Below are 16,360 nucleotides of genomic sequence, written 5' to 3' on the forward strand. Positions count from 1 at the left end.
CGTTGGCCAAGGACCATCGCTGCGAAGACTAGGAAGGATGAATTGGAAGGGGACATAAAATAATAGGGGGAAAAAGATCCAGGTAGTTGGGAATGAAGATTCATGGCATTGGATTATATAATTCTGGTTCCCATTGAGTTGGAAGCTCAAATGAGCAGGAGGAAACTGCCAGGTCTTTTCCTCCCCCAATCCTGAAAAAAAAAGGGAAGTTGTTGACAATATACAAGTAATTGCCTCACAAGACCTAGTTTAGTAGAGCTTTATTGATGATTAGCCTGGAAGGATTTAATTATCTGAGGTGATGTTGAAAGTTTTATGGGTATCTTAAATGCGTCCATTTTGTTTCAGTATAGAAAGTAACAACTAATTACAAATGCTGTTAATCCTGATTTAATTAGAATGCGATTACAGTACCTATGTAAATACATGTGGCATATTCGTTTGAATAAAACTAATAGCCAGTTTACAGTGCGAGCTTGCCAAGTCTTTTGGCACTGTGCAGTTACTAAACAACTTGCCTATTTAGTTAGTGGTGAATAGAATTATTTATTTATTTATTTATTTTTAGATTTTTATATACCGGTGTTCCTGTATTAAAATACAGATCACATCGGTTTACATTGAAACATTAAATGGAGGTAATTGGTCTGTATTTATTCTTGAGATGAATGAACCTCTTTGGGACCTGTTCTAGATCTAAGACTATTTGGGTATAAGCAAAAAGGGATCTTCCTTGTTTTGTGCCTTTTGGGGAAAATCTTTTCTGAGTAAAGCCCCTTTGCTCTAATTTATTTGGTTAATCAGTCCATTTCGACCACAAGCTGAATTTTAATTCAGATAAAAAACAAAACAAAACCCGAACAGTGCATTTCCTTGCACAGGTTTGAATGTGCATGAACCGAGGACTAAGCAGGAAGAGCACGCGTGGGTCTGCGTGTGAGCTGATCGGTGTGCAGTCTCTTTGAATATGATGCTGGCTCTTTAAACCCACCACGTGTTTTGAATTTAATTAAACTGGTTTACCATCCCTCTGTTCAACAGTACATCTCAGCTCTGTTTTCAAAAGTTTGCTGATAGGGCGGGAAGGCTCTTACTGTATAATGAAAGAGATGATTTCTGTTTAAAAGATTCTCAGGCCTGTGAGAAGCAGAAATGGGGAGAAAGAAGGTATATAACAAATTAGTAGCATTGGGTGAGATGAGAATGGATTTTGTTCGTGACCTGCTGTACCTTCTTCACTTTCAGCTGCCTGCAGCTATGGCGTTTGCTTCAATGGAGGAAACTGTGTTGAAGGATCTTCTCATCTCTGTCATTGCCCTCCTGGCTTCCAAGGGCCCCGCTGCCAGTATGGTGAGTAGCCTTTCACAAATGCTGGCCTATAATTTAGTTTCAGTCTTACGGAGGGTAGAGGTATTTTCTTTGACAAATTTGGAGTAGACTAGAACTTTGCAAGGTCAGCTTTTGAGCCAGAGACTTCCAAGTACTTGTTGTGACCAAGTAAAAGCAGCGTTTCTTGACGGGATGGAAAGACTTTTGCCGAACCTCAAACCCACTAGATCATGACATTCAAACTTCGGCAAAATTAAGAAAACATTTTGATGATTCAGGTTTGCTTCCACATGTAACGCACTCTGGGAAGATGCAAGAAATTGTCCCATCAATAGAAAAACTCTACCCGTAGCCCAGGGGTGGGCAAGTCCGGTCCTCGAGGGCTGCAAACCAGTCGGGTTTTCAGGATACCCCTAATGAATATGCATGAAATAGATTTGCATACAACTGAGGCAGTGTGTATGCAGGTCTCTCTCATGCATATTCATTAAGGATATCCTGAAAACCCGACTGGTTTGCGGCCCTCGAGGACCGGAATTGCCCACCCCTGCCGTAGCCTGTACTCTGGTTGGTTGTTCGCTCTTTCCTGTCTGTACAGAAGATGCGAGTTGGGTGAACTATCTTGTTTACATCACAAATTTAAAGGTTACAGTTTTTGTTCTACTTTTTGTGTAATATCTCTTAGCGAAAATTTGAATGTCCTTTTTTCTTAAAGCTGGAAATGCTGAAATATTTATTTATTTATTTAAAGCTTTTTTATACCGGCATTCATGATAAAATCATATCATGCCGGTTTACAGAAAACAGGGGAGTGATAACATTGAACGAAAACTGGTGTTGATATGTAGCGAAGAAAACATTTTGGAAGAAATATATTTTGGAAAGCCTGAATCTTGTATTTATTGTTTGTTTAGAACTTTTTTTAGAACTTCTCCCATTTCTAGCTGGTACATGCTCGACATGCGCTGACCGCAGTGGATGCATTGTCCTTTTTGTGAAGATGTGGTACAGCGGTTTGGATTTAACTACCTCTCCGCTCATTCAGTCACGTGCATTTCACAGCGGTTCTTGATTCTGTCTGGAACACCCTAGTTTTGTATGGAAAGAATGCAAAATTGGATGGAGGAATCAATAGCACATTCCTAGCATCGTGTCCTTGACTCTAAAGTCACTTTATCCTCTCTCTCATTGAAAACTGTCAATTTTATCTGCAGAGCTGGAAATTTATCATGTGCACGTGTTTGACTTCTGTTGGGTTGTGCCTTGGAAATGAGACATTTGGGGAGGAAGTGCTAGTTACGACTTGCTGGAAATGCTGTACTGCTCCGAAACTGCTTTACCGATGACCACCGGTGAGGGGGAAGGGAGGGAGGAAAGCCCCTGGGGGCTATTTCCTGTGACTTCCAAACTGTGTGACCAGTGTAAAAGAGTGGCAGTGGCCACACTCCGAATGAGGATTGCTTAGCTTCCAACAAAAGTCCTCTGCAAGCTCTTTTTTTTTATTTTTTTATTCCAGCCCTGAAGAACCCCCAGCAGGAAGGAAAAATAAAATAACGGGGAGGGGGTTTCTTTTCCCCTGCTGGTTTTTAAAGAGTTCTTAGATGTTGGACTTGCATTTCAGGATTCGCAGCAGACTATCCTGACATGTGCTAATGTTGTTATGGGCTATAGGATTTTAATTATAAAACATAACATTTATCTGTAAGTCTGTGAAAGAGAGAGAGTGAGTCTGGCAGGGGTGAGCATGGAAAAATTCGTTTCATTTTCTGATTTTTTTTTTTTCCATTTTGGTTTGTTGCCGTCAGTTTAGCCCATACGGAAATACTAAGTGAATCAACATGATATTTGGTTTGTTTTTCCCTCTGAAATGACACAGCAAAACAACACAAGATGAAACAACAAGTACACCCCTGTCATTTTAAAATGACAGCACATCCCTAGAATTCGGGTTTTGGGGGGAGAGAGAGCTTTGACCGGGAAGAATTTGTAGAGAGAGAGAGAGAGAGGCAGTTTCACAAACCACATTTCAGCCTGTGTGTCGGGGTGCAATTTGCATTTTTCTCCCCACCCACCAGGTTAATCCATGACAAACTGTAAGTTAAGGAGAAATTTCACACCCCCCCCCCCCCACCAGTGATCTGCACCAATCTCAGGGCGACCAGAACTCAAAAAGTTCCCACAGGGGCGGTTCTGTAATGAGGTAGGAAGAGGCGGCCGCTTCAGGTGGCAGAATTGTCCCCCTGAAACCTTCCAGCCACAGCCACCTCGTCCTTCATTCAGACAAAACTCTCTTAGTCCCGGGGGGGACGTCTGCACTACTTCCAGTTTCTGCGCAGAATTAGGAGCAGACGCCCACCGTGCCGTGAGCAGCGAAGAGGAAGGAGGCCCCGGCGAGCCGCGTCGCAGTGAAAACAGAGGTGCGAGTCCTGGCATGCCGCCAGCGGAGCAGGCCCTGGTGAGTCTGCGTGCTGTGGTTGTGTGAGAGACTGAGAGGCTGTGTGTAGAGGAACGTGTTTAAGACTGCAAGCTGGTGTGTGGGTGTATACGGGAGAGCATGAATGAGAGGGTGTGTGTGTGTGTGTGTGTGCGCGCGCCAGAGAAAGGGAGTCGTTGTAGGAGATTTAGAAGGAATGTGTATGTGTGAGAGAGGTTGGGAGCTGGTATGCTTGAAAAAGGGAGTGAGGGTGTTTGTGAGAGAAGGAGCCTGTGTGAAGGGATATGTGTGTGTGTGTGTGTGTGTGCGCACGTGAGAGTGAGAGAGCCTGTATGAGGTGGTATGTATGTGCACAAGAGAGAGGGAGCCTGTGTGTGTGTGTGTGAGAGAGGGCGCCAATGTGCAGGGGTGTGTGTATGAAAGAGAGAGAGAGGTAGCCTGTGTGAGGGGGTGCTTATATGCATGAGAGAGAGAGAGCTTGTGGGTGTGAGAGAGAGAGGGACAGAGGGGAGCCTCTGTGAGGGGGAGTCAAACTCTGGAAGTAGAGATAGAATGGAAGGGGAGAGATGGTGGAGGGTGAAGGAGTTTGGGGGCCTGAGAAGACAAAGTGAAAGGAGACTGGCCAGCGTTTCCCCCGCAGCCAGTGGCAGGAAAGGGTCTGAGGTGTCGCTAGCGTTTTTTCCGCAGCCAGCAGCAGAAGAGGCCTTGCTGTGCAGCCTGAGAAAAGGACCAAAAATGTGTGTGTGAAAGAGTCTTGCCCTGTGAGTGTGTATGAGAGGGTGTGTATATGCATAAGAGAGGGTAGGGGTGTGTATGGGAGCATGTATATGAAAGGTTTGGGGGTGTGTATGAGAGGGAGGGTGGGTGTGGCTAGACGTCTTTATGAGAGGGGGTGTGTGTGTGTGTATGAGAAGGGTGTGTATGTGTATATATGAGTGTTTTTGTGTGTGTGATTGTATATGTGTATGCGTTCATGTGTGAGAGTACCTGTATATATGTGTGAGAGAGGTTAAAATTTGTTCACCCTCCTCCAATCTACGACAGTCTCAGGAGGGCTGGAAATCTAAAGTTCCCAGGTATGGAGAGTGAGAGATTTTTTTTTTTTTTTTTTAATCCTTATTAGTTTTATTTATTGGATGTGATGTATCTGCTGTTTTGAAATATTTTATTAGTGTTTGTTAATATTTTAAACATTTTTATATGTTTTTAATTGGCTGAATTTATCAGCAGATTTGACATTCTTTTTATTATGTTTAATGTTTTATATTTCTTGATTGTGTTTGCATTGCTTAGAGTTTGGCTTCTTGTGATTTCCAGTTCAGCTTTTGTCTGCACGTTTCAGTTTATATTTTATGATCTCTTTATTCTGTATTTGGTGAGAGTCAATCTGTGTTCTGCTTGTGGGACTGAGGCTTTAGGTATTCTGCCAGCCTGTAGTTTCTGTGCAGGGATTTACAGCAACCTGGCTTTAATCTGTTTTCCTAATAGGAGGTGTATTGGTGTTTAGGGCCTGATTTAATATTTGCAGTATGGCTTTTTCATAGTTTGAGTGCTGGCGATTTTGATATGGAAGGCTTAGTGTATTGGAATTGTAGTTCAGTTTATTCCTGGCTTTCTGTGGGCCAAGTCCACACCCAGTGCACTTTACCATAGGCCTAATACCATATGGGATCCAGTAAACCGCCTTGATTACTATGAGAAAGGTAGTTTATTAAGTCTGTTAAACTATTATTATTAGAAGTGGGTTTTTTTTTGCAGTGTATGCCTATATATTATATATGTTGTAAGTGATTATTTTAATTCTGAAGATTGTACTTTGAATGTCTATTTTCAGCACTCAATCTGCTTTATAGGTTGGGGAAGTTAATAAATTTAAAAATGGAAAAGAATTTATAAGTTTTAATTATCTGGGGATGGGAGGGGAGGGGGAATGAGAGGCTATAAGGTTTGTCTGGGGCATCTAATACCCTCGTATCAGCCCTAAGAGAGAGTGCGTCACACACACAAACTCCCACCATTCACCAACCTCTCACCCCCCCCCCCCCCCAGGGGGCAGATCCTGGAGAAGGGTGGGAGGCAGGCAATAGGGCATGGGGGAGTCCTATTTCTAGACCCAGGAGGTGGGGCAGCCAAAGGCCACCCTGCCCCATTAAACATTTCTCAGGAGCCCCCTGTGCGGACGCCGAAGACTGAGAACAAAAATAACAGGGCAAAAACCGAGTGGTTAGAGCAATGGGGCTGCAAACCAGGGAAGCCAGGGCTCAAATCCTGTTGCCATGCCTTGTGAGCTTGGGCAAGTCACTTCCCCCTGCCCTGGCCCTGGGTGATTTCACCTGCGCTGCGCCTTTTCATCCTTCGCCTCAGACAGCAGATTGCCTTCAGCCGCCCCTGAGTTCCCAGACGGGGTAAACTGAGTACGACTGGGCAGAAGGAACAATCCTGCTGGGATTTAAATGAAACGAACTGGAAGTTGCCTCTTTGGCTGTTCCTTTGGAGCCGGCACGGTGAAAGTTTCATCCCGAGCGGGATATCTGACCCAGCTCCATCCCGTGCAGAGCGCTTGTGCTGAAGACGGTGCAGGACGGCTGTTAACTCAAACGGCCTCGCAGGATCAGCACCCCATCCCGTCCCATCCCGTCCCGTGCTTTGATTCTCCTGTGGGACGGAATTCACATCATTTACTGGTGAAACCCAGAAATAAGTCCTAATGCTCCCCACTGGGATACAGGAAACTGCAGCTCTTACAGGGGGGCGGGAAAGGGCACAGGAAAGGTTGCTTTCAGTAAACATAAAACAAGGGTAATGGTGATGAAAAGCAGCGGGGGGGACGCGCGAGGGAGCCAGGACCAGGATTCTGTTGGCTTGGCTTCTAAGTTTGTTCTCAGTCCGCAGGCAGTCTCGCATCAAGCAGCGGTGCACAAGGGTTTATAGGCTGTAAGCTTGTTTGCTTAAAGACAAAACATCCGCTTTCCCAGTATTTGGGTTCAGGTGTCCTAGAGAAGCCAGTGGTGATTAGAGATGAGAATCCGGTGCCTGGGACTCGGTGGCTCAGAGGCGCTGCCCATTCCCCTCTCTCCCAGACCAGCTGGGGATGTCACGGAGGCAGCGTGCACCGTCAGTCACTGCACGATGACGACGCTTTAATGCTCGATTTTTAAAAGCCCTATGTGTGCGTGACTTGGCCCGGCACGCGCGCTGCGCGGATTTTAAAAGCCATGCAAATACGCGTCCGTCCCCTGGGACGCACAGAAAAAAAACGTTTTCGCAAAAAAGGGGCGTGGTCTGGGCATGGGCGTGGGATACCACGAAGTCTGCGCACAAGCATTCGCCGGGATCCCCTACCGCGTCACGTTACTTCTGCTGTGGACGGCGTGTAAGTTGTGAAATAAAACCCTGCTGACTAGCCTAGTTTTTTTTTTTGTTTTTTTTTTAAGGGTCGGGGCTAATAGGATGTCAGGTAGGGGATGTAGGAAGTCTTCTCCTTTGCTGGGGCGAACTGGGATAAAGAAGTAATTGCGTCGGTGCACGTCTAGTAAAATGCTTACGAGATCGGGGCGGCATTCGCACGCACCTGCGCGCATCGATACGAACTCGTGCGCGCATGTACGGGCAGATAGCGGATTTTAAAACACATGCGTCTGTAAAGGGGGATCTAGCAAATCTTGAGGAATGGTGTAAGGTCTGGCAACTAAGATTTAATGCTAAAAATACATTTAGGATGTAAAAACCCAAGGGAAAGGTGCAGTACTGGAGGTGAAATTCTTCTAAGCACAAAGGAAGAGCGGGATCTGGGGGTGACTGTATCTGATGGTGGATAAAGCGATGGTAATAACCAGAAAGCTGCTCGGCTGCATAGGGAGAGGACTGGTCAGCAGAGAAAGGGAGGAGATATTGCCCCTGTACAGGTCCCTGGTGAGACCTCACTGGGATTACTGAGTACAATTCTGGAGCCTGCACCTTCACAAGGATATAAACAGGATGGAGCTGGTCCAGAGGGAGGCTGTTAAAATGGGGAGTGGCCTTCTTTCTAAAGCATATGGGGAGAGACTTAAAGATCTAAACTTGTACACCCTGGAGGAAAGGCGAGATAGGGGAGATTTGATAGAGACATTCAAATATCTCAAAGGTTTCCATGCAGTGGAAAGAAGGCTCTAGAAAGAGGTTGAAAAGGGGGTAGACTCAGGAGTAATCTTGGGAAATATTTCTTTACAGAGAGGGTGGTAGATATGTGGAACATCCTCCCAGTGGAAGTAATGGAGACAAAAACAGTATCTGAATTCAAGAAAGCATGGGATAAACACAGGGGATCTCTAAGGAAGTGATGAGAATCATAATGCTAAATGAATTGATGGCTGGGCAGACTGGACGGGCCATATGGTCTTTTTCTGCTGTTATGTTTCCATGTATGACACTGCAGATATTTCTGTGAATCGTTCTTTTGCTATTTCAGGACTCTGATATATCACATGGCAGCCCCAACGGAGTCTCGTTCCTGCCTGTCTTTTTTTTTTTTTTTTCTAACCACACGCACCGGCATCTGACTGTAAATCATTCAGAACGCAGATGCTATAGAGATTAGTAAGAATTAGAGAAACAAAACAAGAGAATTCCCTGTTGCATGGTAGACGGGGGTCTGTAATGTTTGAAGAAAGTGTTTCTGAGATCCAGCCTCTCCTTCTCTGGATAGCAGCCCTGGCCTTCCTGTAATAATTACTTTGCTGCTCAGTAGAGCCTGTGCAGACTTCATGTACCTGCTCTGTTCTCAGCTTGGAGAAATGTGGATTTCTGTTTGCTCTTTCCTTCTTAACTTTTCGTTCCGACAGTGGCTGGGAATGCCTCGTGAAGGAAGCCAGCCCTGTGCTGGAATCTGTTTCTATGGCTTGCTTTCCGTGAAGTAGCAGAACGCAGAGCTTTTTAAGGTTCTGCGCCGTAAACCGTCCGCTCTGAAAGGACTGTGCAGTGTCTCGCATAAGGAAAGCTCGTCATTTTCTCAAATAATCGCAGCCAAGGCTGGAGCGGTGAACCTGTTGAAATCTCAGTCATGGGGCATTTATGAAATTTGTTCCTTCACAAGTTCTTAAACGGAAGCATCGAGCCCTTGCTCGGCTATACAGCGGAAGGAGCTAACCGATGCTTATGGTTCGGTCATATATTGCCAAGGAGTATTTTCTAGTGGACCTAAACCGCATTAGTTTAGGGTTCTCCCGCACTTTTTAAAATTAGCAAAGTGCTTTGGGTTTATAATTCCTTGCCACACAGATTAGTTGGTTTGGAGGAGACCATTGGTGTATTGTGTTCAACCCAATCAGTCATAAATTACAGTTACAGTAATTGCCTGTTGGTAGGGGTCAGGAAGAAGGAAAGGATTCCTGTTAGTTGAATTCCTTGTGAAGCTTCATTGGAAAATTTGACCCCTATTCTAAGGGCCTCAGTAAAAGGATGGAAAAGGAAATATCATCTTACCACTACTTCATCATGAAGAAAGAACTCAAAATGAGTGGGGGTCAAAAACCCCAGACGCCTCCCTCATAAATTGACAAAGCATTGGAAAGGAAACTGGAGAAGAGAGGGTGGTACCCAGTACAATTGGAGGAATGCCTTCCTGCATAACTGGATAGACCTTGCCCACTTACGTGTTGACTGCAAAAGGACTTTTTTTACACTTAAGAATTTGGTCAGCAGAATTCATTTTTTCAGGCTTGCGAGGGGAAAAAGTCTCACCAGTGATCTGGCTCTTGTGGTTATCCTGCAAACCTTTTAGAAATGTTGATAAATCTTAACCTTCTGGAGATGAAATAGTATCTAATCCGACTTCTGCAGGGTTAACCTCTTGTTTGCCAAATGGAAAATAAAATACATTTGATATTCTAGGTAACCTTTCCTCAGAGATATTAACAATTTTCAGATATTTCTTAAAGTTTCTAAGGCCTTAAAACTCTGGTTTGAAGGAATTTTATCATTTGGAGATTTCCTTGCTCTAGTTAGATTCTCTAGATTTTCTGTTTTATTATACAAAGTCAAATTGACTTTCATCAAGACCACTCTAGAGGTCTGTAAACCAGAAACCTGTTTTTCTATGAAGACTGTGTTCCCTTCTAGTTGTTCCAGCTTCTGGTCTTGAGCCACTGATTTGGCAGCCAGTTCATCCGTAAACCTACAGTGTTGATACAACTAGAAACACAGAACATGACGGCAGATAAAGACCATATGGCCCATCCAGTTCAGCATCTTCAGCTCAACTTTATAGTTATAAGGTACCTTCCATCCTGGTCACCACAATCCAAATATCCTCCAGTGCAATTTTGCTCCCAAGGCCAAACAAACTATTAGGGCTTCCAGATGCCATTGCTGCAGGGATCGAAACTGCTGTAAACACTGGAACCCAGGAAGAGGAAGCCACTTCCCCCCTCTATACAGCCTCCTGAGGTTGTTATCTGGAGTGAGGCTGTCTCATGCAGCAGATTCTAACCAGTTGATGCAACTTGCAGGCCTACTTGACATGGAGCCCGTACCGGAATGCCTTCAATCTCACACCCTCCATAGATAGTTGCATCATGAGGGACTTTTCTTCCAGGGCACATGGGGAAGAAAGGCAGAGAATCTGTACTTAATCTGAGAAGCAATGGGGTGTCTTGTCACCAGAGTTCAAAGATGCTCAGTGAAAGATTCTCAGCCAATAGCAGCAGCTTCTTCAGGATGCTAATCTCCAGTGTCGACGAACTTGTCAGTCGGTTCCATAACAGGCAGCGGAGGTTGTGAGGGTAAGTCTTGGATTTAGTTTTCCGTATCCCACTCAACCAAGGAAAACCACAGCTATAACTAGGAACTCTTGTTACAGAGTCCTATTCATGTACCATCTTGCCTCCTCCCTTCACGGACTGTCTAGGTGGCTCTGCATATCATCATATTTGACAGTCTACCTCTTAAAAAAATAAAAAATGCCATGCTAAGTCAGACTAAGGTCCATCGTGCCTACCATCCTGTCTCCAACAAAGGCCAGTCCAAGTCACAAGTACCTGGCAAATCCCATAAAATAGACCTATTTCCTGTTACTCACTTCCAGGGATAGCAGTAGCTTTCTTTAGTCTACCTGGCTAATAATGTGTTATGGACTTAAGTAATAATGAGTCTTTTACAAGCTAAAATTACTATTTAGATTATAAATTGTCTGATAGTTGCTTTACACTGCGGATTTCCTTCCTTAGACTGTTCTTCTTATATATTTTTGACTTTCCAGTACGACTGCCTCTGTCATTAACATCCTTTTCATCTCTTGGCCACGGAACAGACTGACCATTATTGCCTGGAGTGCGATACCATCTTTGGACTTATTTGTTCATCTGTCAACTTCAAAGAGATGAATGTCCAGTGGTAGAGATGAAAGCATGCGGGGGTGACTGGTGGTGTATTTTGATATTAATTTCCACAGTTCTTCTTCTCCTGTCAACTTCTTAAAGATTTTGCATTTGTTTAACCCTTTGCATAGGAGGCTAAGTAGCCAGGGACATAATCCTTCAGTGCCCAGAGGGAGTCTGCTCCTATGGTTTATATCCGAGAGGAGAGATGAGTGAATTTTAATATCTTTAGATCAATATTGCAGTATACTTCCTTTCTTCTTTGGAAATGCAAATAATTTTAAATGATTAATTGCTAACTACTGTAAACCGATTTGATATGCTTGCATGAAAAGTCAGTATATAAGAATTATAAATAAATAAAATAATGCTGAGATAGAAATATAAATATTTTACAATCCATCCGAGTTCTCCAACAGTGCTTTTTCACCTGGCCCTTCATCTGCCTTCAGGAAATGAACATTTTGGGTGGTATCCCGTGGGTTTAATGAAACCGTATTATTTGCTATTTCTCCTTATTGCATGGTCTCTCCCCATGACACATGGGAATGTCTCAGATAGTAAGGCAAAAATGCACAAAATAGATTAAAAAAAAACAAAATAAAAAACCCTCCAGAAGCAAATGGATTGTATGTTCCACTGCTATAGAACTGCAACATCAGTCGCTTATGTTACGCGTGTGTGTGTGTGTGTGTGTGCGTGAGTGCGCGCGTGCGCGTACGCATATAGAGAGAGAGAGGTCAATATTAAAAAGAAAACAGTTACGTAACTTAACCAGCTAACTCTGGTCAGCCCATACACCTAAAGTTGGCCGGATAAACTTATCTGGCTAAATTTAGAGTATTCAGGTATATTCAGTGAATATACAACATTTATCTGGCTAACTACAGAGCTGCACAGTGGCTGAATATGGACCCCTATTGAGGATAATTTTCACAGCAGTATATATGGCCGCAGGCAGATTTACTATAGCATTTTACGACCCGCGTGTATCAGATATGCGCATGTTATAAAATATATGTGTGTCTACTGTGCAGCATAACGCACGTATGTATGTTTATGCACAAATATATGTGCAGTGCACCGAAAGCAAGTATTTCAATGCATTGAAAGCACGTACTTTTCCTGCCTAGTTTAAAAATATATGTGCAAATATTTTACTCACTAATAAAAAGCAGAACTTACTTGCATAAACTGGTGTATTTTAAGACGTGCATGTAACTGGAGTGCCCAGTTTTACCAGTTCGCCCAGTCCTCCTCCAGGTCATTGAGACCCTCCTGGTTCTTCAGCCTGAACTCCCCCCCCCCCCCCCCCCCCCCCCCCCCCCAGTTCACCCAGACCTCCCACCCAACCAATAGTGGAGCATAAACACATTTTAATATCACTTACGATGGACAATTAGCAAGTGTAAAATTACACAAGTAAGTTGGCAATTCTATGCGCGTGTTTTTTTTTTGTTTTTTTTAAAACAGCAACTTATGCACGTAAATGTTGGCCCCGCCTCAGAACGTCCCTAGACCACTCCTTTTGACATGCAAACGTGCGTGTGAAAGCAAAAATACATATGTCTGTTATAAAATTGCATGTTCATGAGTTGATGCTATTTGTGCATTTATACACTAATTTTTATGCGTGCAGCTCTTTGAAAATTTTCCCTGTTCTGTTAACTTTTTTTTGTTGTTGTACTTGACATTCAGTCAAGGCTCATGCTTTGCATGTCTGTAAAATTTTGTTTAAAGCAATATATTATTTGAATTAGACACAGTAGAGAATGAAAATGTAGCATCCTTAATACTTTTTTAATCATTTATATTTTATTGCATTTTATTTTTGAGACTTGGATCTAGGGGTATGCTTTTTACACACACGGGATCCATTAAAGCCAAAAAGGAGTTGATACAGAAAATGTATTTATAATTTTGTTTTAATGTTCTCGTGATTAATTTCTACAAATATACAAAAGATTATCTTGACATGAGAAAAACACAGCACTATACCTATTAAAAAGAAATACATTGTTATATCACTACTGTAAATTTAGACCACAGGAAAACCAAATAATTTCATTTTTAGCCCAATAAAACCAGCATTGTGTGACCTATTCTGAAGAAATACTTATAACTGAATGGGATCAAAGGAAAACCTATTGAACAGCTTTACATTTCAAACATTTGCAGGAAATTGTTTTAACCAAAAGGTACCTCAAGATCAATCACTCTGGTTTAAAAATTCCTCTCTTGCTTTCTCTTTGACAACATCTGGAAACAATGCAATCCTTTGACCTACAAAAGACTTATCTTAAAGATGAAAAAAATAACTTCATCATCCATTGTTTATCAGATTCTTGGGCAAATGTTTTGAAGCTCCAGGGAGGAAGATTCAGAACCAATGTCAGGAAGTATTTCTTCACGGAGAGGGTGGTGGATGCCTGGAATGCCCTTCCGAAGGAAGTGGTGAAGACCAGAACTGTGAAGGACTTCAAAGGGGCGTGGGATAAACACTCTGGATCCATAAAGTCAAGAGGCTGCCAATGAAGAGTGGGGGACTCGCCAGAATGATGGCTACTGCCTGGAGACAATACCCTTATTCAATAAACATATACATGGTTACTGAGACTCCAACATCGTTCTAGCTTCAACAGCAAGAGGAAATGTGGAATAAAGGATTTGCACTCACAAAGAGGGGAGTAGCTGGCTTGTTACGGCGGTTACTACCCCAAACCAAATAAGCCTGATACTTCACTTTCAACCCATATCCAGCATAGCTCTCTGCTTCAACGGCAGGGGAGAAGAAAAACTGATACTTCACGCATATCCAGCATAGCTCCCTGCTTCAACGGCAGGGGAGAAGAAAAACTGATACTTCACGCATATCAAGCATAGCTCTCTGCTTCAAAGGCAGGGGAGAAGAAAAACTGATACTTCACGCATATCCAGCATAGCTCCCTGCTTCAACGGCAGGGGAGAAGAAAAACTGATACTTCACGCATATCCAGCATAGCTCTCTGCTTCAACGGCAGGGGAGAAGAAAAACTGATACTTCACGCATATCCAGCATAGCTCCCTGCTTCAACGGCAGGGGAGAAGAAAAACTGATACTTCACGCATATCAAGCATAGCTCTCTGCTTCAAAGGCAGGGGAGAAGAAAAACTGATACTTCACGCATATCCAGCATAGCTCCCTGCTTCAACGGCAGGGGAGAAGAAAAACTGATACTTCACGCATATCCAGCATAGCTCTCTGCTTCAACGGCAGGGGAGAAGAAAAACTGATACTTCACGCATATCCAGCATAGCTCCCTGCTTCAACGGCAGGGGAGAAGAAAAACTGATACTTCACGCATATCAAGCATAGCTCTCTGCTTCAAAGGCAGGGGAGAAGAAAAACTGATACTTCACGCATATCCAGCATAGCTCCCTGCTTCAACGGCAGGGGAGAAGAAAAACTGATACTTCACGCATATCCAGCATAGCTCTCTGCTTCAACGGCAGGGGAGAAGAAAAACTGATACTTCACGCATATCCAGCATAGCTCTCTGCTTCAACGGCAGGGGAGAAGAAAAAAGGATTCGCACTCACAAAGCGGGGAGTAGCTGGCTTGTTACGGCGGTTACAACCCCAAACCAAATAAGCCTGATACTTCACTTTCAATGCATATCCAGCATGGCTCTCTGCTTCAACGGCAGGGGAGAAGAAAAACTGGTGCTTCGCGCATGTCCAGCATAGCTCTCTGCTTCAACGGCAGGGGAGAAGAAAAACAACCAATAGGGGCTGAGTGGCATGGTTTGGGTAGGGCAGGTGGGCATGGGTGTAGCTTGCTTATTGCGGCGGTTACTTCCCCTACTACCCCTAACTGATCGGGCTTGATGTTTCACTTGGATGCAGCTCCGTCACTGCTCTCTGCATTGGTGGTGGGGGTGGAGGGGAAATAGAACCAAAGGGCTAGGAGAAACAGATAAGTATGAGAGAAAAGTTTGTGGAGCTTGGTGGGCAGACTGGATGGGCCGTTTGGTCTTCTTCTGCCGTCGTTTCTATGTTCCTAATAACACAGATCTTTCCATAATTTCAGAGTCAGATTGTTCTAAAAATCCTATAAAATATAAATTATCAAGAGACATTGCTGGTTTAGCCACCTTACTGTGATCTGGCAAATAATCAAGCTTGGTGATTGAGGGAATAACTTTCTTAGACACCTTCAAGAAGTCAAGGTTAAACTTCTTTAACATCTCCATTGGGGGGGAAAGATGGGAGGGGTAATTAAAGAACATTTAGGAAATTCAATCTTCTTAAAAAGTTATGCAAATTTTCTAACCTCTGATGGTATTACTTGTTTATCCTTTGATAAGAGCATCATTACATTCATGCAGCCTAGAACAATTATCCTTGGATTTTTTCAGCCTGATCTTTAATTAGCTGAGAATGTTCCTCCACCCTCAGAAATAACCCCCTCCTCTCAGGAGACCCCCAACATGGAATCAGTTCTAGAAGCGAGAGTTTCTGGCAGGCTCACAGTAGCTGTCCATCCAACATTATAACTTCGGATCGAGTTGGCCGTATTGTTTGCTAGCTTCAAGTCTTCTTCATTCATACAAAAGCCAAATTATTTACATTTTCCTTGTCCCATGCTCTGACTATAGCCATTTTTGTTTTCTTGGTAAACTAGTGGTGGAAGTTAGAAAAGACATCTCTCTCTATCCCCATGCCCTGCAGTGTTGTGGTTTATATATTTAACTATAGAGACTGGTGCCCATCATTACATTTCACTTAAGCCAATTTCTTCTTCTAAACCACGTTCTCGTAATTTGATGTATTTAGTAGTCCATGAAAGCCATCTGCCGTCATACTGGGCCCATAAAGCCATTCTACAGTCTACACTTAAAGGCAAGATTATAAGGCACTGAAGCAGATGTTATCCTGCAGATTCATGATTGATATCTGCGCAAAATTCCAGTTTCTCCAGGGAAGCAAATTGCCCTGAAGGAATTGGTTGCCATGTTCTCTCTTCCGTAATAGCAATAATAAAATAGACAGTCTTTGCTTTATAAGGAAACCCTTCAACAGTTGGGAATATTTAGCAGCTTGCAACTGTAATTCACTGCAGCTTTAAAAATAAATAGTGCACTTTTATGTGGATTCACCCCCCCTTCTCTGAATGCAGAGACAAAATGAGGAGGAAAACCGACTGGTTGATTTTGGCGGCAGGAATGCGTCTGTAAATTCCACAAGCTGGCCCCCCTGTGAG

At 43.4% G+C, this 16,360-nt stretch overlaps 1 protein-coding gene across 3 annotated transcripts in view; it reads left to right on the plus strand.

The window, feature by feature from the left end:
- MEGF6 (multiple EGF like domains 6) overlaps nt 1-16,360 on the plus strand; it is a 262,583-nt gene that overhangs the window by 39,894 nt on the left and 206,329 nt on the right. For all 3 annotated transcript variants that reach the window (XM_029578136.1, XM_029578134.1, XM_029578135.1), the window contains exon 4: nt 1,246-1,350. In XM_029578136.1, coding sequence (XP_029433996.1) covers nt 1,246-1,350 — 105 coding nt within the window. The remainder of the gene's footprint in view (nt 1-1,245; nt 1,351-16,360) is intronic.

This window comes from Rhinatrema bivittatum, chromosome 15 (genome assembly GCF_901001135.1).
Source record: "Rhinatrema bivittatum chromosome 15, aRhiBiv1.1, whole genome shotgun sequence".
Taxonomy (NCBI): Eukaryota; Metazoa; Chordata; class Amphibia; order Gymnophiona; family Rhinatrematidae; genus Rhinatrema; species Rhinatrema bivittatum.